This window comes from Cheilinus undulatus, linkage group 8 (genome assembly GCF_018320785.1).
Source record: "Cheilinus undulatus linkage group 8, ASM1832078v1, whole genome shotgun sequence".
In the NCBI taxonomy this organism is placed as follows: domain Eukaryota; kingdom Metazoa; phylum Chordata; class Actinopteri; order Labriformes; family Labridae; genus Cheilinus; species Cheilinus undulatus.
This window is the reverse complement of record NC_054872.1, coordinates 34794575-34817902: the sequence shown is the minus strand read 5'-3', so window position 1 is coordinate 34817902 and position 23328 is coordinate 34794575. Positions and strand designations below refer to the sequence as shown.

The window sequence follows — 23328 nt, the reverse complement described above, 5'->3', positions numbered from 1 at the left end:
TCTGTGCGGGCGCGCGCACGGAGGAACAGCTCGTGCACGGTGATGAGACTGTGGAAAAGGAGACCGGGCGCGTGGACGCCTGTACCTCGCAGTGCCTGTGTGGCCCCCTCCAGCAGTCAAGGCTGGATGGTGGATGCTGTATGTGTGGTGGTGGTTAGGGAGGAAGGGTGGGGGGGTTATAAAGCGCGCGCTCCCGGTTCCGCTCGTGCTTTGAGAATGCGACACGTCCATACATTAAAGATGCCATCGCTGATTGCAATCATGTTTTCATTGGAGGTCACACACCTCTAATGAAGTATTACTCCGACAGATGATGCCTGGCCTTCTGGTTCAAATTATTCTATCACCAAGCAGCAGGATATATATCAACAGGATCAGGGTCTAATTGGCTTCATTGCTGCTGAATTTCCTTGAAAATAGTCCAGTTTTTATCCTGCCTGCAATCCTGTGTCCATGCTTTAACAGCAGTGGAATATAGGTCTGCCATTTAATAATAGGCTGTTAGCACTGTAAACACAAACTATGATTCTTGAATGGAAAAGTTTTTACAAAGTACAGAAATTTAAGCAAATTACACTTAAAAGTTATGCAGGTATCCCTTTTGGATCAGGCTTATTTTATAGAAACTAGTTAGTCCAACACAACACAAAATAGCTGATTTTAACTGATATTTGCTATGCTGGGAACTTTGGGAACACTTTAACATTTGCAATGTTTTGATACTTATTCTTGTCAATTCTTTTCTGCAGCGTATGCATTGGTGAAGAGTATAATTGGATAGAAAATGCATTAGTTTGACATCAGTATCAGCTGATGTTGTCATTAACAAACATCTGCGACAGCCAAATTATGTGGCATGAATAGATATTAGTTACTAATATTTACATGTGTCCAGTCAATTCTATGCTGGCATCTCGTGTATATATAGCTGCTGAATCAAATAAGACATTTTACAGGATAGAAAAAGACACCTGTTGGAAGAACTCTGATCTGATTTCATGGTCAAATTTGAGAGAAAGTTCATGAATAACAGTAACGTTACACTAAAAAGTGATATAGAAAAACACTGGCATTGGAATCTGCCAAATTCTTATTTTCACAATAGGAGCACCTCTAATGGAAACAAAAGCATCTCAAAACTGCTTCTCTGACATAACTGTCTATTTCTGTGCATATAATATTTGATCATTCCCAAAAAATCTTAACATAAACTGGTACTATTCAAGTTAAATGACAGTTCAGCCATACAATTTAACTTTACTTGTGTCTCAGGCAGCTACAAATGAAATAATCTTATTTTTACATTAAAAACCATCAAATGCAAATAAAATAACTATCACATTGTAATCTCTGTGACTTTTAGTTAACCTTCAGATTGATCAGTACAAAGAAATGGTGAATTCATGAGCACACAGCAGCCAGTTCATGGGAGAATATATTTATTTTGATAAAAATCAACAATGGAAGAAACCAGCCTACACAACATTGTAATATGACACCTGCAAGAAAATGCAGGCAAATCAATCACTGTGCAATCAATCTGATTAACAAATCTTAAAATAAAAATATCTACAATGTTTAATTTACATTCTTTTTTTATTCACAGGTTTGCACTTATGGTGTTCTGAATAAAAGAAAACTTAAAACATTAAAAAAGTAAACTTAAACATGTCCAGTCTATGGCTTGTTTTTTTTAAAGGCTTGTATATTCTACAACAGAAATGCATTTTACAGTGCAGAGCTATTTGCATATGCATACAGGCTGTGATGCCTGAATTTTTAAAGATATCTTTGAAGAGCAAACACTTATCGGCAAAAACAGTAAATGTGGCTGCGGACTTTGGTTATTGAAATTTTGACCACAGATGCAGAATATCCAACAGACAGATGGGATGAGTATTTCTAGTTAGGATACATCTCTGAAGAGTGGTCCGAGGTCAGTCTAATGCATTGATGTATGAGTAAAAGAGAAGCATCTCCAGCTTCAGGAATTATTAAGTCCAGCCTTGAGATGGGTAAAACACAGAAATAACCTACATTTGTAACTGTGGAAACAGAAAATGTGCAAACATGTGATGCTGGTGTTCAACTGCATAGCTTTACCTAAAGACATAAATAGTATTAGCAGCCAGCGTATACTTGTAGCAGCGTTGAACTTATTTGCATTGCACTTAAAAAGAATCAGCCTAGGGCAAAGAAAATCTCAAGTAAGGAGAGCTCTCAAAGAATAGTATGTTTGGAGGTATGCTGTACAACCTGACAATTAAACACAAAGAAAACAGCATGACTGTAAAAATTGGTTTGACCCCAGGGCATTTGGTGGTTCTAAATTGGGTCTGTGGATCATCAACAATGAGTCTCGATGATGCAGCTACACTAAACTTAGACAATACTAAAACAAAAAATGAAATGCAGCTTTAAGTTGCAGGCAGCATAAAAGCATCAGTGGAACCACAGCAATGCCTTGAAACTCTAAAATGTAACACTGAGAATTAAATCTCTCCAGAAGACCAGATGGGCTCTCTGGTCCATCACCTGCACCCAGGTTGGCCCGATGCATGAGCGGTCTTCGAGGATAAGTGGCATACAGAGGTCAAAAAACAGCAAGCCGGTGAATTTTGACACTTTTTTGCAAGTAGCTGGCATAACTTTTACAACAAAGTGCTTATGGCCAATCAACCCTGCTGGGTTTCACAAGAAATTCATTATAAGTCAATGTTTTTCGCTATCTGTTTATCATAGATAAATCATTTTATCCCACAGGTAGAGGCTGCTCTTAACAGATGATTAAAACCATACAAAGTCTCTCAAGTGTAAAGTGCCATCCCTGTCTTTATGTGGCCATACGACCCAGACAAAAAAGACCTGCCAACACTGTGCAAGCTCATGTTTCTAAGACACCACAGAGACAAGAAAGATCATATAAACAACAACACACAGACTCCAAGTCAGCCACACACAGGCACCAAGAAAAAGAGCATAAACATGTATATAAAAACACTAACCTAAAACACACTTGCACTGACTAACAAATCAACTCTTGCAAAAGTGCAGAGTGAGCATAAACAGCGGCTAGTAAAGCAAGTACAAACTTCAGCCCAGCATCTCTGAGAGGATGAGTGTGTTTCTTTTTTCTTCAGGGTTCTGGTTCTCTCCATCAATCTGACTAAAAATATTGCGGTAAGTACTTCGAGCTGACAGGACTGAGCATGGTCTAATCCTGTAGCATGACTTTGCTGCTTAAAAAATCCTGCTCTTCTACGGGTAGGGAGGATTTTTCACTCGCAGCTTCAGCTAAATCCTATTCATCACACAGCATCTCTCTCTACAGACCTGGCAACCTCAGCCCTGTTACCAGGCAAGGGCAGGATGGTGACAGTGCCAGCATTGTTGGTGTCTATATTTAGTTGGGCCTGATAGAGCAAATGACCCTCTGAAGGACATTTTTGTGTACTTGAAAGTGCTTCAGTGGCAACTTGCTCAGAGGAGTGTCCTTAGGTTTATTAAAAACAAAGCCAATTCCAAATGAAACTGAGGGGAACAAACAAATCTGGACCAGTCCAGCACCTACTTTAAGTTGGCCAGAACACAAGTTCAGTGGCTTTTACACAACACTCCGACAATCCTTTTCCTTCAGAGGATCCTGGAGTATTGCCTAAAAGCCTCTGATTTGTAGAAACAGATTGTCAGGCAGGAGATATCCTGCCTGAAGAGAAGTGGTACTTCTGAAACACTGCATACTGTGCAGAGAAGTGGTGAGCAATAACGCCCTGGTGAGGAACGAGGGCATCCTGAGAGGAAATCAGTGCAGTGGAGTTTAAAATGAGTATTGATAGCTGAGGGCTGGGCTTTTTGCTGCCGCTTGCTCTCTTTTACTCTTGTTGGAGAGTCATAAATCTTGAGCAACAGTTTCCAGTCTAAAATAATAAAAACAAAACACTGAAGAAAGCTGTGATTGTTCTTAAAAGGCTTGTAAAAGTGGGACCAAAGTTCTTGAGCGAGTAAATGTCTTCAAAACACTCAGTGCATCCTCACAACTTTCACTGCCTAAATTAATTAAATGCAATCGTTGCACCCTTAATGTCAACACTACAAAAGCACCAGGCAGCAACTAGACAGGTCACTGTGTTCCCTGTATTATACCCTACATTTACTGCATTTTTTCAGTACGCAGTATTTAGAAAAGGACATGAATAACATTGTAAAGTCCAGGGACATCGGAGCAGCTGTGCTGAAAAAACAGAGGTAAATATTGGGACATTCAAAAATCTGGAATAAACAGCATAAGATTATAATAAACAAACAATAATGTGTAAAAATCAACAGACAGCTCTGTAATGATTCAAGGATTATAATACAAAAATGATATAAATAAAAAGGTAAAACTACTGCATAGGTTTAGATGATTAAAATTGCAACGGAATAACAAGAAACAAATAGGTCAATTCATCCAGTTTAGAGCCTTTTAGTCTGTTGTGTTCTCACTCTAATTGTATTTAGCAGAGTCAACACAGTTACTCTCCACAAAGTGAGCTGTATTGACTGCCAAACTGGCATAATAGAGAACACAATGTGGAGTTATTAGTGTGATTTAGAGACGCTCCCTTAAGGACAAGTGGCCATTTTGTTGGGATGGCTCAGTACAGAAGCATAGAGTGTGCCTACTGCTATCTGATTAGGATCTCAAATGACTGCTGTGGCCTGGATGAATCACCCATTCAGGGCCCGTCTCAAGACTCTTCTGTTCCGCTTTTGAGTCCGAGCCTCCGCTGCCTAACGGCGGCTCTGTTGAAGTATCTGTGTCGCATGTGTGGGTGAGCGCAGGTCTTTGATCTAAGTAGCTGCTAAATTACCATTTGATTCGAAAAACATGACTGTCCTCTGTGGGTGTGTTCGTTTTGTCTGCCAGATTTGCGTCGGTGCATGATGGTGCAGACAAGTGGCAAGAAATGCAAAGCGGAGATGTTGTATATCTCCTCATTTTTGTGGTCTCGAAAAACTGGGCAATCTCCTAGACTGCCTCCTCCCATCCTTCAGCTTTCCCTCTCTTCTTTTTTTAAGCGTTACACTGCCTAAACTCATCTGACTTTCGTTTTCTCCCTCTATCCTCGGGTGAACTGAAGTCCATCTAACCTCATTTAAGGCCCAATGCCATCAGCGTCAGTGTTATCCTGAACTGCCACAGTAACAAGGCCCTCCTCATCTGAGATTTTAGACCCTTTCTCTCCAGTTAGCTCCACTTCCTCAATGGGGCAGACGAAAAGAGAATCAGCTTCCCCAGTACAGGCCGACACGCCCCTATCAGTCCGTTCCAGCTTGCGGTGCTTGCGTGGCTCTGGGGGCGAGTCCTTCTGGTTGAAGACGGCGCGAATCCTCCCCACGCAGACGTTGGCAGCCTCCCTCGTCTCCCTGGAGAGCTGGGATAGGCTGAGGAAGCCATGAGGGAGGTCGTCCACCACGCACAGAGTGACAGGCTGGTCTATGCTCCTCAAACGCTTGGCAAACATCACAGAGTCATCCAGCATGGGGTCCAGAGCACAAGCCTGGGAGAGGGGAAGAGGAAAAAAGAGGGGGAAAAGAGGGAGAGAAGCAAATTAGGATTCCCTTCAGACATGTCAAGAATCTTAATTAAAGGATGAAGAAAAGGAAGCCAAGCGTCCCAGTCTCTTTTGTCCCAGCTTTCTTTACATTCTCGCTGACTCACTCCAGGCACTTTAAAACCAGCACCAATTTCCTCATTTTCATATTAACACCCTTTTCACAAGAGAGCAGGCTTCAACTTCACATTGTCTCCCCCATCACACTCTGACTCACTCTCATACTAAAATGTAGGCAGTGAGTGTTCTGTAAGGGTGAAAATTGAAGAGTAATTCATAAGACACGCCATATGTGGTCCACAATAACAATAATGACAACAGAGAAATGTCGCGACAAATTCCATATTGAAAGACAACCGTACAAAAATCATATATAAACGTGTGTAACTTATCCATATGCAAGGCCACCCATAAGGGGGAATAAAGGGGTGGGGAGAGCTCTCAGCCAAAATGGGAGCCCATGAGGAGGTCAGCAAAATCATGGGCCATTATTAAAGTTAAGCTGTGATAACAATGTTTTATTGTTTCTATCTAGTAAAGAGCACTTTTAACAAAGTAATAAATATCTCGTATTATGTCACTGTATATAGCCTTTTTCAAAATGTAGATGGGTTAAAAGTGGCAAAAACAGGCAGAAAATAGTGAAATAGGATTAAACAGGGGCTAAAATGGGTTAAGAGAAGCAAAAATGTAATGAAAAGGCAGAGAAATAGGATTAAAAAGTAGCAAAAATTAGTCAACAGTGCCACATTGTGTTTAAATGGCAAAATGGGTTGACATAGGCAAAAAAAGAAAATAGGCGGAGAGCGGTAATATTTGGCCGTAAAATAGCGAAATGCAGCTCAAATTTGCAAACATCGGCATTGAATGTGTCAAACCTGGTTAAAAGTAGTAAAGACGGGTTAACCGAGGCAAAAATAGGCACAGAATGGCAAAGATGGGTTAAAAATAGCAAAAACAGGCAGAAAATGTAGTGAAATTGGACTTTGGCAAAATACAGGTAAAAAGGTAAAAAAAAAAAAGGTTAAAAAAAAAAAGTGTACATTGATAACAAGTGGCACCAGGACTAGCACCGATGCTACTGATCCAACACACATACATTGATATTTTCGATAGATCACAAGGGGGGAGGGCCCATTCAGTGGGGTTAAGTCGATTCTGTGGGCAAGTCTGTCTCTATCGGTCAATTTATAACTATAATTAGAAATTTCTCTGCTTTTGTATTTAACCTTATAACATTTCTTAATTGCCAATCTTTGATTATCATTCATCATCATTCAAATCATCATTCTGGAACCTGCACCTCTGAAAGTGGCTGCAAAGTTTGGTGTCTCTTAACTGTTTTCAATTTTTGCAGTACTTTTTTTGTTGGCTGCTGATGGAGGTTTCTGCTGGGAGAAGAGTTTATTCAAGAGAGGAGCTTCTTTCATTGAGACAGAACAAATCTGGACAACATCAACCAATTCCAGTGGACATTTTGAGGTGTTTTTTTTCTTCTCACGGAGATGGGAGTGGATCCTTCCTGTGTTTCTTGGATCATAGATTACCTGACAGGAAGGCCACAGTTTGTGAGGCTGGGAAACTGTGTTTCTGGGACATTAATGAGCAGTACAGGGGCTCCACAAGGAACAGTCCTGGCTCCATTCCTGTTCACACTGTATCTATCAGACTTCAAATACAGCACTGAGTCCTGCCACATTCAGAAATACTCTGATGACACTGCTATCGTGGCATGTATCAGAAATGGACATGAAGCCGAATACAGGGATCTGGTAAGTGCCTTCAGTGACTGGAGTCACAAAAACTGCCTGCTACTCAACACCTCAAAGATAAAGGAAATGATCATAAATTTCCACAGATCCAAACCCCCTCTTCAGCCAGTGAACACTTGTGGCGTGGACATTGCGGTGGTGACAACGTATAAATATTTAGGTGTACACCTGGATAATAACTTGGACTGGTCTAAAAACGTAGACTTCATCTACAAAAAGGGGCAGAGCCGCCTCTTTTGCCTCAGAAGACTCCGATCAAGAGACATCTGCAGTAAGATGCTGCAGATGTTTTATCAGTCTGTGGTGGCAAGTGTTCTGTTTTATGCTGCAGTCTGCTAGGAAGGCAGTGTAAAACACAAGGATGCAAGACGTCTGAACAAACTGGTTAAAAAAGCTGGCTCTGTGGTCAGAATCAAATTGAACTCATTGGAGGATGAGGGGGGAGAGACGCGCACTGAGCAAGGTGGAGGCCATTCTGAGAAACATGGATCATCCACTTCATATCTCCTTCAATGAGCAAAGAAACAACAGTGGTGGACGGCTCCTATCCCTGCACTGCAGGACAGAAGGATTTAGAAAATCTTTCATACCATCAGCAATTAGACTGTATAATTTCAAAGTAAACAGATGAGACTCCCAGATGATTGAATTTCCCTTCGGGGATAAATGAAGTTCTTGTATTGTATTGTATTGTATTGTATTTATTCTGTTAGTACATCTTCATTGGTTTTGGAGTATTGTTGATGTCATAGACTCAGGCATACACTCAATAATATTTTGAAACAAACAATGGCTCATGATAAAATGATTCAGTGTATTTTTTTACTTTATCTTGGTTCTAGTCTAATATTGTATGCCTTTTATCTACACTTGCAATTGTTTTTTACCACTCTCCAACATTATCCAATTGTCTGCTTTTTCATTTGACCTGCTGTCATCTTCCTCTTTGACCAATTACCTTCCCGCCATGTTTTCTCATTTTAGGTCAGCATTGTGTCATAGTTGGGGTGGGCCATCCTGAGGAGAAAAGAATCCTTTCTCCTAACCTGTGTTGCAAATGCACATACACTATATTGCCAAAAGTATTCGCTCACCTGCCTTGACTCCCATATGAACTCAAGTGACATCCCATTCTTAATCCATAGGGTTTAATATGACGTTGGTCCACCCTTTGCAACTATAACAGCTTCAACTCTTCTGGGAAGGCTTTCCACAAGGTTCAGGAGTGTGTTTATGGGAATTTTTGACCATTCTTCCAGAAGCACATTTATGAGGTCACACTGATGTTGGACGAGAAGGCCTGGCTCTCAGTCTCCGTTCTAATTCAGCCCAAAGGTGTTCTATCGGGTTGAGGTCAGGACTCTGTGCAGGCCAGTCAAGTTCATCCACACTAAACTCTCTCATCCATGTCTTTATGGACCTTGCTTTGTGCACTGGTGCACAGTCATGTTGGAACAGGAAGGGGCCATCCCCAAACTGTTCCCACAAAGATGGGAGCATGGAATTGTCCAAAATTTCTTGGTATGCTGAAGCATTCAGAGTTCCTTTCACTGGAACTAAGGGGCCAAGCCCAGCTCCTGAATAACAACCCCACACCATAATCCCCCCTCCACCAAACTTTACACTTGGCACAATGCAGTCAGACAAGTACAGTTTTCCTGGCAACCACTGAACCCAGACTAGTCCATCAGATTGCCAGATGGAGAAGTGCGATTCGTCACTCCAGAGAACGCGTCTCCACTGCTCTAGAGTCCAGTGGCGGCGTGCTTTACACCACGGCATCTGACACCTTGCATTGCACTTGGTGATGTATGGCTTGGGTGCAGCTGCTCGGCCATGGAAACCCATTCCATGAAGCTCTTTACACACTGTTCTTGAGCTAATCTGAAAGTCACATGAAGTTGGGAGGTCTGTCGCGATTCACTCTGCAGAAAGTTGGTGACCTCTGCGCACTATGTGCCTCAGCATCCGCTGACCCTGCTCCGTCATTTTACGTGACCTACCACTTTGTGGCTGAGTTGCTGTCATTCCCAGTCACTTCCACTTTGTTATAATACCACTGACAGTTGACTGTGGAATATTTAGGAGCGAGGAAATTTCACAACTAGACTTGTTGCACAGGTGGCATCCCATCACAGTACCACGCTGGAATTCACTGAGCTCCTGAGAGCGACCCAATCCTCCACAAATGTTTGTAGAAACAGTCTGCATGCCTAGGTGTGGCCATGTAAGTGATTGGAACACTCAATTTTAATTATTTGGATGGGTGAGTGAATACTTTTGGCAATATAGTGTATTTTAAACTCAGATGCTAATGATAACAATCAGTTGAGTCATTACTAAACTTATCACAATATGATCTGATTGTTTTTATTAAAGACTGAAAGTATCTCATTGAATGACCTGAAGTGTTATTTCCAGTTATCTCGTGCTGCCTGGTTGAATCGCCTGGTGAGTGATACGATGACATTCGCTATAGATGTGATTAATTAAACTGAAAAAATCAATTACTCAAGCTTTCATGATAGTCCCCTGAAACAAACTAACACTGTGTGTATAAGGTGAACATGATGTTCAACTTACATGTCATAAAACGTGGTAGGATTTTGGATCCCACAGTCAGACGAAGCTCATCTTCCTGTTGTTCTCAAACTCAGCTCCGTGCCCTGGTTGGTTGAAATATAAAACTAAAATATAAAAGATTTGAATTTGAAGATATTTGAAGAGCAGAAAGCCACATAGCAGCTCCTCAGAACTGGGGTCTGCTTTACCCTTCAGTGTGAAGTGGATGCTTTCTGGCTTTTCTAGGGCCCAGCCAAAATGGGGGCCCATGGAGGTCAGCAAAATGATGGTCCACTCTTATCAAAGCAACAAATAATGACTTCTGTTAACTATGCTGTAGTCCAATATAGCCTTTTTCAGAATGTGAAGTCCTTTTCTTATCTCATTGATGAAGTTAATGTGGTTGGGCCCCCTGAACTAAACCATCAGGACAGTAATGTCCGATTTCATAGCTAAGCCATGATGTGCACAAATGCCAGGATGCCAGAAAATAAAGTGGAACAAACTGTGTCTGTATCACAAGTGCCACTGTATGTAGTCATGAAGTAACCCCCAAGCAGCAACATCCATTGCTAAAAAACATAAGCCAATGTGATAGTGCAAAAACTGCAGTTCCTTCAGTGTCCGCTTGAGGAAGCCAGTGCAGAAGCACAGAAGTCACATACAAACCCTATGTTGAATGACCGATTTTTACAGCAGAAATAAACATGTTTACAACCTGCTTCAAAAGCTATTTTGGTCAGAATTTTAAATACATTTATGAGCCTATGCTGTGCAAAGAGTGAACTGTTATGTAAAGCTAGTGTTTTGGTTTGAAGATCAATATGAGTTATGCATAATAAGTTGCAAGGCTGATGTGATCGCCAGCCAGCATGGTGTCTGGAGGTTTCAGACCCCCCTCAGTTCCACCTCCTTGTCTATTTCTAGGATTAAGTTGAGACTAAGACAGGGTTTTCAATATGGCAATTAGGTACAAATGCCCTTCAGTAACCAAAAGTCTGACATCACTCAGGCTTTGTCCAGTATTTTTCACAGTTTATGTTTTTTTGCATCATTGTTTTGTCTACCCTCAAGTGTAAAAAAAACTCAGCAGTAGTCTGTTATTTGTGAGCATGCCTTGTTATGTTCTTTTTTTCTGCTTAGCCCTTGTTTGTACCATTATTATCAAACAGCTCATATCCCACTCTGCTCTATTCATTAAACATTTAAAAATGGAAAGAAGCGTGAGAATGATCCTGTCATAGAATCAACCAAATATAAGCCGCAAATCGTATCAACTGCTCATTAATGAACTGACTGCCTATTCCTGCACTTGAATATGGAAGTGTTGTACCTGTTTAACTGTGACGATCAATTAAATAGTCTCCATAGGGAAGAACTAAACACGTATGTTCAATAATAAACACTGGACTCAGTATGGATGGATCAAACAAGATATGTCACCACAAAAATAGCATCAGCAGCCAGTGAGTTTGCAATTTCGCCTGCAGATGAAGGACATGCCCTCTTCTTCACTGCAAAACACTACGAGCTACACGTGAATGAAGGGGATGTCATCTTTTAAGGAGAAAGAAAGGGCGTAGCTACAAAAATAATGGTGAAAGTGACTCCCGTTATCCTCCTGGAATGAGGAAAATGATGGGATTAACCATTTTCTGTACACAGCTATACAGATATTATGGATAGCATTGCTAGAATGACTCTTTCTGTACATCCTGCTTGAGAACATTTTAGAAGTATGAAAGGATTACTTGAAAATGGCTTATTTTCATTCATTCTCCTAGCTGAGTCCATTTGTTTGGACAAGAAGGAGGACTCGGCAGATAACATCTCTCCCATTAAAAATAGTGTGAAAGGTAAACAGTGGAGGAAATTAATGTAAACAAGCTGAGCTAATACTACCTGCAGCCTTTCCCCCAGACATGTTATGTCCACAGAAAAGCACCAGAGACGCAAATATTCAAAATGAGGCTGCTTTTGTCGGTTTTTATTGGTTTTAGTAATCTATACTAAGAAAATAATCATCTAACCATACTTGTGTGTGAAAGTCAACTAAGAGGCATATCATTATCACTTTTTAAAATTTAGTTAATGAGCTGATTGATCTTATAGATTGCTTTCAGTGGTGGAAAATTACAAGAATGTTGTACTCAAGTAAAGCACAGTTACTTTAGTTAAAATTTACAAAATTTAACAGTAGAAATAAAATTACTGGCCAGTAAACCTACTAAAGTAAAAGTGCTGAGTAACTACTGAGGATTTTCACAATAAAGTATGATATTTCCTTACTGGCAATAACAACATGAGATTATAGATCTCCAGCCTGGTTGTTCAGGTAAAGTCATACCTTAATAATAAAGTGAAATTCAGTAGCTGTTTTGGGATTTGATGTGGACTCATTCTTTCGCCCCATCACTGTAACCAGAAAGAAGAAGTACTACTGAACAGAATTTTTAAAAATTTTGGTTGAAAAATAAAAATACTCACATATTCACTACTAACCACTAGCCTGTAGTTGGCGGCAGAGAAATCCATCCCATGAACGGAGGCAAACAGAGTAAGCCAGGCAGCATCAATAAGTGACTTGGTGAGATTAATTTTAAGATGAAAGTTAGCAAAATGCAGAAAGATTCAGTAAAGTCTTTCAAAATAAGGCCTTTGGAGTAGAGAGCATCAGAAGAGAAGCTTAAAGCATCAACATGAAACTACAGACCTGTGACAGGGGGAGAAAGATTACAGTCGCTCTTTGCTGGTTAATCAATGAGGTAAATACTTCCTGTTCTCCCTGTCTCCTTTCTCAAACATCTGGCTCAGATCCAGTCTGGATTCAGACATGTTTGACTGACTTAAAGCACTTTCTGGAGAAAGTTAAGAAGCATATTATGGCCAGGCCCTCTACTCCCTGATGTAGATTATCTGTGGTGGAGTTTTTCTCCTACTTGTCGCACCAGTGTTTGGGTGAAAAAAAAAATGCAAAATTTATTCATTTTAAAGATCAGTGCCATCTGTGATCAGTCAATAAGTATGCTGTGCCCGTTTGCTCTGCCTGTCTTTCTCTCTCCTACTCGACGTGACACACTCTGCACAGAAACCCTGTCATTAGGTTTCTCACGTAAATCAACACATTGCGGGAACTTTCCAGTTGAATATAAACTTTTACCGTTGCTTGGTTGTAAATTTACACAACAAATCTGTAGTTTAGTTTCTGTGCTCGTTCTCGTTCTCATCATTTTGATATGAGAAATTAAAATCTTCCTTGTGCAGATCAGCGATTTTAAAATCATACGCAGGTGAATAGACTAATAAGTCATATTTAAAAGTGATTTAATGAAAGACGCTGCAAAAAAAAAAAAAGTCACTAAATACACAGGGAGGCAGAAACAGCTGACCTGAGCTGGAGTGATGCAGAGGAGGGTGGGGTAGTGATGTGAGCTGAATAAAGATATTCATGTGTGCTAATTCCAAGTTGAGTTACAAAACTAGTTCTACTCTGATTTCATAATTAGGTATAGTGAAGAGTGCATGGGGTAAGAGTGTTTCACACAAAGCAGAGGGCCTGATACTAGAGTCTGCTTAGAGGCTTCCTTAGGGAAGAGGTTCCTTTGTACACAAATCAAATACAGATGTTGAAAAAGGCCTATAAATTTAATTCAACTCACAGCAGAGTGATGTCTGATGATATACCTTACATCCCCTAATATCTAAAATTGTAATTTTGTTATAGCCCCCCCCCCCAAGGAAAATGTATCAGCTGCCACTGGTAAAATTCGAACAACTGGCCTGTGACAGAAAGCTAGACCCCCCCCCCCCCCCTTTAATATACTGATTAAGGGGGAACTGATTTCAAAATGTACCCAAAAAAGCACAAGTCCACAAAAAAGTGAGTAGTTATAGTAATTTTAGTCAATGTATTAACTTACTTTCCACCCCTGAAATCTCTCGTTATTATGACACTCCCACAACAAGCAGCATATAAAAGTGATAAATATTAAACTTCAATTCATATGCTTCTTCTTACCACTATATGCACAGGAGGCAGTCCTTTCAGCATGCTGTCAGGAGCCAAGAGAGGAGAGCAGAAAGGATCCTTGACCACTGGAGAGCTCTCCACCCTCATCTCAGCCAGCTGGGCTGATCGGAGAGGTTCGAACCCCAGAGGGAACTCCCTTGGGTGCGCCAGCTCTAATCCCTCCTCTCCAGCAGGGGGCGGTATAGCCACTGATGACAGGTCCCTGGAAATGCAGGGATCTGCCTCCTTGGTGAGGTAGAAATTCACATCTTCTGGCTGCATGAGAGAAGAGAGAAATAATTTTAGTGAGTGTGGACAGCAGTGATTGCTCAAAGGAGAAGGTACGGTCAAGGATAAAAGAAAAACTAACATCTGTCAGGAAACTTGATTAAAAACACACGCTCACACCACTTTGTCCTTGTGAAAATGTTCAAAATACTTTGGCTCAGTGCCTGAGAATCCTGGCTGAACAATCCATGTTTCAAGAAGAAAAAAGCATATTTAAAATCCTACGTCACCTCAGCTTGCTATTTTCACCAAGCAAGCCACTAATCCACTCTGCCTGTGTGAAAATACATCCAAGGATAATCTGCAATACCTTGCCAGCACACACACAACTAAAAGTTTGGATATGCAGTCAGCATTTTTCAGCAAAATCTGTCTGAGGCACTGGTGACATAATCTCAGCTGAGTTCATGATCATTATGCACGCTCATCTCTGCAAGGTGTGCAGCACTGTTACAGAGGGACAAAATATCTCCATGCTGATGTTCCCCTCTACTTTTAAAAGCCTACAATTGTGTGCTAAATCTTTTAATACAAGCTGAATGACAGCAGATATGAGCTGATAATTGATAGGAGGCTAGTGAAATTCATCTACACTCCAGCTGCGAACTAAAAATCATATCTTTCACTGATCACTGCATTAAATACACACAAGAATCTTCACTTGAAGCTCAGTGTTCAGATCTTTAACAATGTAAATTTCTCATGAACATCAGGCAGAAGCATGCAAATCTCAATGCAAACATATTTGAAGTGGGACGTACAGCTCGCTCAGAGAGCAGCGGTGAATTGTGAGAAGTGGAATTGTTGTGGGATCCCAAGTCCTGGAAAGTTTGGCTCTTGACGGACAACTTCCTAGTGGGGAACTCTGGGTTCTCGGAGGGGACTGGGGGGTCAGCATGAGGAGAAGTGATGGATGCCTCTGAGATGCTCTTTCTTACTGTGTCTAAGGAGGAGAAATAGAGAGATCAGAGAGAGATTTGGCAAAAGCTGAATCTAAATAGAAAATAATTGCATTATAAAGTAAATAATAAATACATCAGTTACAGTAGAAAGTGTATTAAGGATAAAGATGCCACTCAAATTTCCTTGGGGTCAATAGCAGCTGAAGGACACAGGGGAAAAAACCCTCACCAGTAGTACAAGACCACTTTGCTTATTCCACTGATTCCACTTATCATACGTCCTCTGGTTGACAGCCAACAGTTAAAAGCCTTAAATGCAAATTAGTGTGTATCAAGAAGAAAAGGAGAAGTGGGTGGAGGAAACTCAAACAGTGCTGTCAGGGTGATTTCATCTGCCAGCCCTGAGACGTCAAAACACTGCTGTAAGACTCGTCATGGCGTGTCTCCTCACAATCTCTCATCTCTTTAATAATGAACCATCTCTGCACCATGATGGCCTTTTAATAATGTACATCCAACAATGACACTCTCATTAGTTTGGTTTGCAGCTGTGGAGAGTGTCACCTAGCTAAGGGAAATTACAGTTCGCCACCAGATTTACGGTGGCGACAATTAACAATTACTGTCAAAGCCCTGCTGCTCCAAAGAGGTGAATTGATATGAATGGAGCTACAGGAGTGTTATGTAACAGAGCAGAATAAAGCCATAATCAGTTAGTGGGATGATGAGTAAAAGGGATCTCTGCCTGTAACCTCCACCATATGGGTTCTTTATGAACTTTGGGTTATTGTAGTCATGAAACTCACATAAAATACCTTGATTAAGACATCCAAATGTGGGCAGTACAAACACAACATCCCTCACACCAAAAGTGATCGTGTCTTTAGAAAACTTTGAACACAATAACTGCCAAGCAAAACACATTTATGCCACCCACATCTCATCTCCTGTCCCCACCTGACTGCACAAACACGCTCTCACACACCCATGCACACAGTCACAGTCGGCGGTGTACCAGTGGCTCCTGCTGGCGCCTCTGCAGCTGTGCTGGGAGAGGCTGAGGCTCTGTTTGAATCCAGCAGAGAGTGGATCCAGTTTGAGGCACCCTGTCGGAAATCTCTTAGCAGCAGTGCCGTGTCTCTTTTCACCATGCTCAGTGTGCTCACTTTTTCTATCTGCATGTTTGTCTGCGGCTCACTGCCTGAAAAAAAATACATAGAGACACGAAGGGTTAGCATCGAAAATGGATGCACAACAGAATATTTTTGTTTGTTTTAATCAGCATGTATGAGAAATATCAGAAAGATTGGAGAGCAAATCAAAAAATGAAAAGCAAAGAATATCAATGACACAGTGGGTTTAATGGTGCTATGTAACAAATTGTATTTACCAGATGGTAATACATAGTTGTGATGGAATGAGTGAAATCAAGATTATCATGTTTTAGTTCTTTTATTTAAAGATCAGACAATAAAGAAAACATCTCCTGAGCAGACTTTGGTATAGAAGACTTTCTCTCTTTTTCTCTCCCCTACTAGAGAAAGGACAAAATATTAATTTTGTTACATTTGCCGATCGTATCCTATCCCTCAATTTCTTATCATTTTTTTGCATTTACCATAAAATCGATATTATTTGCCCTAGTATATAAGTTGCAGTTTGTTTATAAAATCTTTCAAGGGGAAAACACTGTCCTCTTGAGCGACAATTTTTCTGTTGTTCAGTGAGGTCCACAACTTGCACTTTCTATGCAGCTGTGTTGCTTTGTGTTTTAACTAGCATTTGTTGTCATCATATGGCGTTAGTGCATCTACTAGCTCGCAGCCTGTGAGTTGCCCTCCGCTGTCACTAGTTGTCATTGCTGAGGAGTGTTTCCAGTCAAACCAGAGCTCCACATGGTTTACTTAACAGGCTTTAACTGCTTATGACCCAACGAGTAGGAAAAGCAGATAAAAAGTGCCACTAACCCCCTGCCAGTGTGGTCAAAGTTGTTGTGTGTTGAGCATGCTAAACGTAAGGCCTAAAACACTGCTTGCAATACACAATTAATATTCAGTTGAGTCTGGTATGGTGCAGTGTGTGATGGTGGCAGCTGCACACACTTACAGTAATGACGCTGCACCACTGGATGAAATAACTGGTATCAGGATTTAACAGTATGCCTTTATTTAGATAAAAAAAGTAAATGTAGTCAAAAATTTGGAGGATGGCATGCGAGAGAGGATCCGCAGGTCAGACCCTAACATGGACCACCTGTCTTAAAGACAAAAGCTTCTGCACATGGGGTCCGCACACAACCACCAGTTAGCCTGCAAATTCTGTCTCAAATCCTCAAACTGACACAAATCCATTCAAATACTAACAAGCTCAGTTCTTTTAAGTAACCTTCATGAAAAACCCTACTTTGGTGTAGAACACTGGTGGGCCAAGTGCACCAGCTGATCGTAACTTTAGTCTGTCTACAACCAACTTCTTGGCAGAACTTTACACCAAGTGCACCAAGCACAGCATAGAACAGTCGCAGCTACGCCACATCTTATCATGTGTGTTTATGTAAACCTTCACCGAGAGGTGATGGTTGCCAAGAAATACACAACCCCTTCCATTCTAACTTCAATCAAACCAGCATAAAAAGATTTCAAAAATATAAACGCAAAGAAAATAAAGTCTTAAGTTCTTTGTAGAACCCAAAGAAATTCTTTTTTTCAACTAACAAGTTGCTGTCTGATAAACAAACGTGTTTCTTAGGGGTTTTGTTCATGAAAAAATTAAAATAGATGGTCATTTTTGATAGCAATCTGTCAATTTTTAATTCATGTGGGTCTTGGGGGGGTGGCAATGCTTTTCTTAGATACAAGTAGGGGAGGCTTCAGGGAAAACAGGTTTGGAACCACTGGACCCCTCGGGGGGGTGCCAAAGCTCTTAGAGGGGGAGGCTTTGTCTGCTCTGAGGCTGCCAAAATTAGATTTGCAAGTATTGACTAAAAACCATGATAAAGCAGTTATTAAGTAGTTTATACAAAGGTCTTGTGGTAAGAAAACCATGCATGGGCCTTTATTTTAGGGGCTTATGAGTGAAACAATTAAAATCGATGTTGATTTTTGATGGCAATGTGTCACTTTTCTGTCTCTCTTCGGTCCTGGGGGTGGCTCTGCCTTTCTTAGGTACAAGTGGGGGGGGGGGGGGCTTCAAGGAAAAATGGTTGGGAAACACTGGTGTATAAGATACTGCCAAAGTTGTTTGTATTTTTTATCATTACAGTTTTTGCACACGTTTAATGCTCCATATCAAATTTTGACTACAGTGAGAACAAGGATAAAAACCTAATAGTTGAAGATATTAAAAAAAAGATCATATCGTGTCCTAGCTTAAAAGATTGCAGACTTTGCCAAACTTTTTACAGTTTTGCTAATAAAGTAGTTGTTTTGGGTGTTCCCATAAACTGAACACTGATACTTTGTTTTAGCTGCTGGTCAAGTGTGACAATTGATTTGCTTCTTTATAGCTAGCGTGGTCAGTATAATGGACCCTGATAGATTAGTAAGAATAAAAACTACTGTTACAGCATGAAAAGAAAATAACTCATGCCATGCAAGAGGGTGGTGACTACCATAAATGTTAATAAACCACTACAGCCATAGTCCAGACTATCAGATTTAGAATGTGATTGATGTGGAGCAGATGGTAGGGACGTGCAGGACTGCTTCAAAAACAGATATTGAAGGAAAAGAGATATGAATTTACTAGATAAAAAAGAACACTGGCTTAATTCCTTTAAATATCACACACTCCTACCTGCGTAGGCGCTGAGACACCTGGAGAGCACACTGAGAGGCAGCAGGGGATCCATAAGTGTTAGCAGACGAGAGGGTGAAGCGTAGGCGGTCAGCAGGGTCGCTGGGTAGGCTGCCACGATGCCATCTGGCATTCGAATACCAAAGGCGGCGGCGCGCATCGTCACCGTCACACTCAGGTTGCCTCCTGCACTGTCACCAGCCAGACACACTTTCTCCCCTGTCCAACCTAGATGGAAAAAATAGGACAGAGATGATAGAATAAAAGGAAAGAGGGAAAGAAAACAATAACTCCATGGGAAAACAGAAAAGTGGCACACAAAATAAAGGTGGAAAAAAATGTTTCTGCAACTGAGAGAAATCCACTGAGATGCAGAGAAAAGCATTGTGACAACCATAAAGTAACAGTATGTTCTCTCTCTGCAGTTCCACTGCTGAATTTGTGGCTGTAGAGAGAAGTGCTGTCTCACTATGTCCCTCATGGCAGTGTTATTGTCTTCTTGTACACCAACATTAACATAATGCAATGTGATAACTGTTAATTTTACACAGTGTTCTTCAGCAGTTGGATGTACCCAGAACAGATGAGATGTCTTTTGTTTTCTGCCTTTATAGTAAGCATCACAATTTGTGGGACGATACAGAACAAGGCTACGCTGTTAGACAATGTGCTGCAATGTGATTACTTTCAAAGTGATAAATGAATTCTCTTGAGAGGCAAAGAGAACATATCTGAAGACTTAGAGACGCTCATTAATTCTAATAAACCATTTTCTTTAACTTGCCTTATGTATCATTTTAACTGAGATTCTTTTCCAATATAACAAAACATAAAGAAAAAATGCACAGAGGAGATTAAACAGCCACAAATGTATGTATACCGAGTAGGTGGTGGTTTCTCAGAGCCCAGCAGTAGGCGTAGAAACACTCCTCCAGAGCTCTTGGGAATGGAGCCTCAGGGGCCAAAGAGTAGTCCACTGACAGGATGGGGACACTGAGGTCCTGGGACCAGCTCTTCAGATAAGGCTATGTAAGACAGAAAACGAGGGTACAGAGGGGTGAATATCTGATGGGAAAAACACTCAGTTTCACAGTGAATATATTATATGCTGTAAAATTTATGAGAACAACAGCAGCCACAATAAAACACAGAGGCAGAGAGGCAGAGACACAGAGAAATGCAGTGGGAGAGAGATGCGTGGGTGTGAACATTAAGAAGCCAGGATAAAAAAATTATGAAAATTATGTGTCTCTCTGATGTCATCTGTCTGTTTTTGGGATTACAGTCTAGACAAAGGGAGAATGGGCACTGTCCTCACAAACACCTTCATTTCCTGTCTTTACATATGGTTATAACAGGTGGTCACCATATGTCCATAACAGACAATATTATATCTTCAGAGACATTTGCTATATGAGCTGCAATCATCTTTTACTCAAATGGCAGCTGGTGACTTTTTTTTAGCAGTAACACTGATCATTAGATTTATCTTTAAAGTAAGTTACACAACAGTGAGTTCCACCTGTGTATTCAGACTGGACAAAAGCCATCCCATCAGTGGTGATATCTCTGGGACCTTCACTGTAATTCCCTCTGCCAAGCTGTGTTACCACTGAATCACAAGCAAGACCCCTGACTCCCTCCATGATAAACTACAATAAAAATGTATAAATGTACTTAAAACTGAGCAGCTTGTCTGTAGTCAACAGAAGCGCAAGACTGCAGTGGATGTTGGGGTGGAATAGCTAAAGATCAGTTTCACAAAAACTTTCACATTAAGAACCCGGCCCAGATTTGTGTATTCTTGATCAAAAAGTCAGGCCCATTTGATGAGTGTAAACACAAGTGTATCAGACTCAAGTCAAGTGCAGTCCACCGGAAATATGAACGCAACTGTGTTCAAGTATGGGGTTCTCATCAGGGAGTAGAGTTGTTAAGGCCCTTCTGCCTCTTTAAAAACCATTGTATCTGTACTGCATGGACCAATTCCATCCTCTGAGCTTCACAGTAGATGAGAAAAAAGGAAGAGCATCTCAAAAACAAAACAAATATTTATAGTAGCCTGCAGGATGGATGCCTCATCCATACAAGAAGAAAGAAGTCAAAGCTATAAGTTGCCATAGTTGCCTCTTCTTTCTTGTCTATAGCAAATTTGCAGACCAACCGTGTGCGTACTATCGCCTACTGCACTGTAGTGCAGATATGTGCAGGTGTGCTCTGGTAAAAGGTCACCCATAAGAGGGGATAGAGCTGTGATGTTTTATTGACTTCTTTACCAGAATAATAGGCACTCCTCTCAAAGCTGTAGTATAAAGCCTTCTTTGAAATGTAAACCCCTTTTCTTAAAACAGAATTAAAATGGATTAAAATAGCAAACATGGGCAGAAAAAGGGGTTAAATGGGATTTTTAAAGTAGCAATTTTGTGTTTAAAGTTGCAAAAATTGGATAACAGAGGCAGAAAATTAGGCAGCAAGTGACAAAATGGATTAAAGTGGCAAAATGCTTGAACAGAGGTAAAAAATAGGCAGAGAGTGGGAAAAAAATGGTTAAAAGTTGCAAAAATGGGCATTAAAAAAACTCATTAAGGGGCGCAGGTGGCCTAGAGATTTAAGGCGTGCCCCATGTCCGCAATTGGCCTGGGTTCGAATCTGGCCTGTGGCCCTTTCCCGCAGGTCTCTCCCCCACTCTCTAATCCAATTCTATCCACTGTCCTCTACATCAATAAAAAGGCACAAATACCCCAACCCCCAAAAAAACTCATTAAGTGTGGTTAAAAATAGACAAAATGGTTGTAGAACGTGATTTTAAAAAGGAGCTAATAGGGCAATAAAGGGACAGCAGAGGCGAAAATATGTGAAACTTTGTAAAAAAGGGTTTTAAAGTGACGAAAATAGCTTAAATGTGGCAGAAATGGGTGAAAAAGTGGTGAAATGGGACTTTAAAAGTAGCAAAAATTTGTTAAAAGTGATAGAAATGGGCAGAAAAAGTGGTGAAAACAGGCAGCAAGTGATGAAAATGGGTTCAAATGTGGCAAAAATAGTGTCAAGTGGCAAAACCGGTCTAAAATCACACAAAATTGATGATAAGTAGACAAATAACTGTGGCAAAAATGGGTAGGAAAAGTAGTTAAGACATGGCACAAATAAATAATTTCAACATCAGACTCCAGTTATGACACACTTAAAAGACTTTCCAGCTCCAAAACGAAGCAACTTTTAGCCAGTACGCATGACAGCACTAATGCCACCAAGCTAACACACATACACTGATGTCAACAATAAATCACCACTGGTGAGGGCTCATTCACTGGGTTTTTCAGGAGCCAAGCCAAATCTGTGGACAGGTTTGCTCTGGCATTAAAAATGTTACTAATGTAAAAGCAGACCAGTGGGGCAGAGGCAAGAGGCAGCAACTGTACTCAGGCATGGTACAAAACAATCCCGCATGATGAGCAAATACCCAAATCTACTGTTTTTCTGCAGTTTTCTTCTGTGTGCTGGTCCTAAAACTGTTGTGTAAAAGCAACATAACACTTTGGCTGAATTAAGATCCAATCACAGCAGTGTTTGTATGCCATTCATGTTACATTTCTTAAATATCAGACCTCAGGTATAACCCATTAATTTTAATTTTTGTCTTAAATTAATAATTTCTTAATTATTAACCCAGACAGACTTGTCTAAAGAAAATACTGATTTAAAAAATCCCTAAAAACTGTTGGTTCACCTCCCTATACGCATTTTTAGACTGTATCTCTTGGTACACATGACCTGCTCCAGTCAGAACCAAATAGATCTTGGGGGAAAGAAAAATGGCATATATATTTAGTTAATGATAGAAACACTTAATGATAGGTATATAAAATTGACATTGTTCCATTTTAAATATATAGATAAAAAGAAACAAGACACAGTCATTCTTTTGTATAAATGACAGTTTCATAAAAAAGGTCTTTACTTTTTTTTTTTCAGAGGTTTCCTTTTCTCTGTTTCACAAATGTAATATGTGAAATTGGAATTCAGGTTGTTTTGGAGGTTTTGTGATATATCTGTATCCCTCTTGGGTTTGACCTCTGTAGAAGCCATTTTCAGGTTTCTACCAAATCCAAACATCTGCTTTTAAACATTCTCTGTGTACCACATATTTCCATTTACCTGTGGGAAATAAATAATAAAAAGAAAAAGACAAGAGGATGGTACAGATGCAATTTCAAGGGATTTTTCTCTTATTTTCTTTTCTAGTCAGGCTGTTTACAATTTCAATGCCAACCAATGGCAAGTGCTCCACTTAACAACTGAATCACAGTGACCTTGAAATTTAAGAAAGGCATCAAAACTTGTCAGGAAAAACACACACTCCTTCCACAATGCATTCATCCATTCTCCTCTGTCTTTATCTTCTC

At 40.5% G+C, this 23328-nt stretch overlaps 1 protein-coding gene across 3 annotated transcripts in view; it reads right to left on the bottom strand.

Annotated features, from left to right (window-relative positions):
• Positions 1-1422: 1422 nt before the first annotated feature.
• lipeb (lipase, hormone-sensitive b) overlaps positions 1423-23328 on the bottom strand; it is a 51876-nt gene continuing 29970 nt past the window's right edge. For all 3 annotated transcript variants that reach the window (XM_041793673.1, XM_041793672.1, XM_041793674.1), the window contains 6 exons: positions 19806-19950; positions 18926-19153; positions 16146-16331; positions 14990-15171; positions 13950-14216; positions 1423-5543 (listed from right to left, as the gene is read on the bottom strand). In XM_041793673.1, coding sequence (XP_041649607.1) covers positions 5139-5543; positions 13950-14216; positions 14990-15171; positions 16146-16331; positions 18926-19153; positions 19806-19950 — 1413 coding nt within the window. In that variant the 3' untranslated portion in view covers positions 1423-5138. The remainder of the gene's footprint in view (positions 5544-13949; positions 14217-14989; positions 15172-16145; positions 16332-18925; positions 19154-19805; positions 19951-23328) is intronic.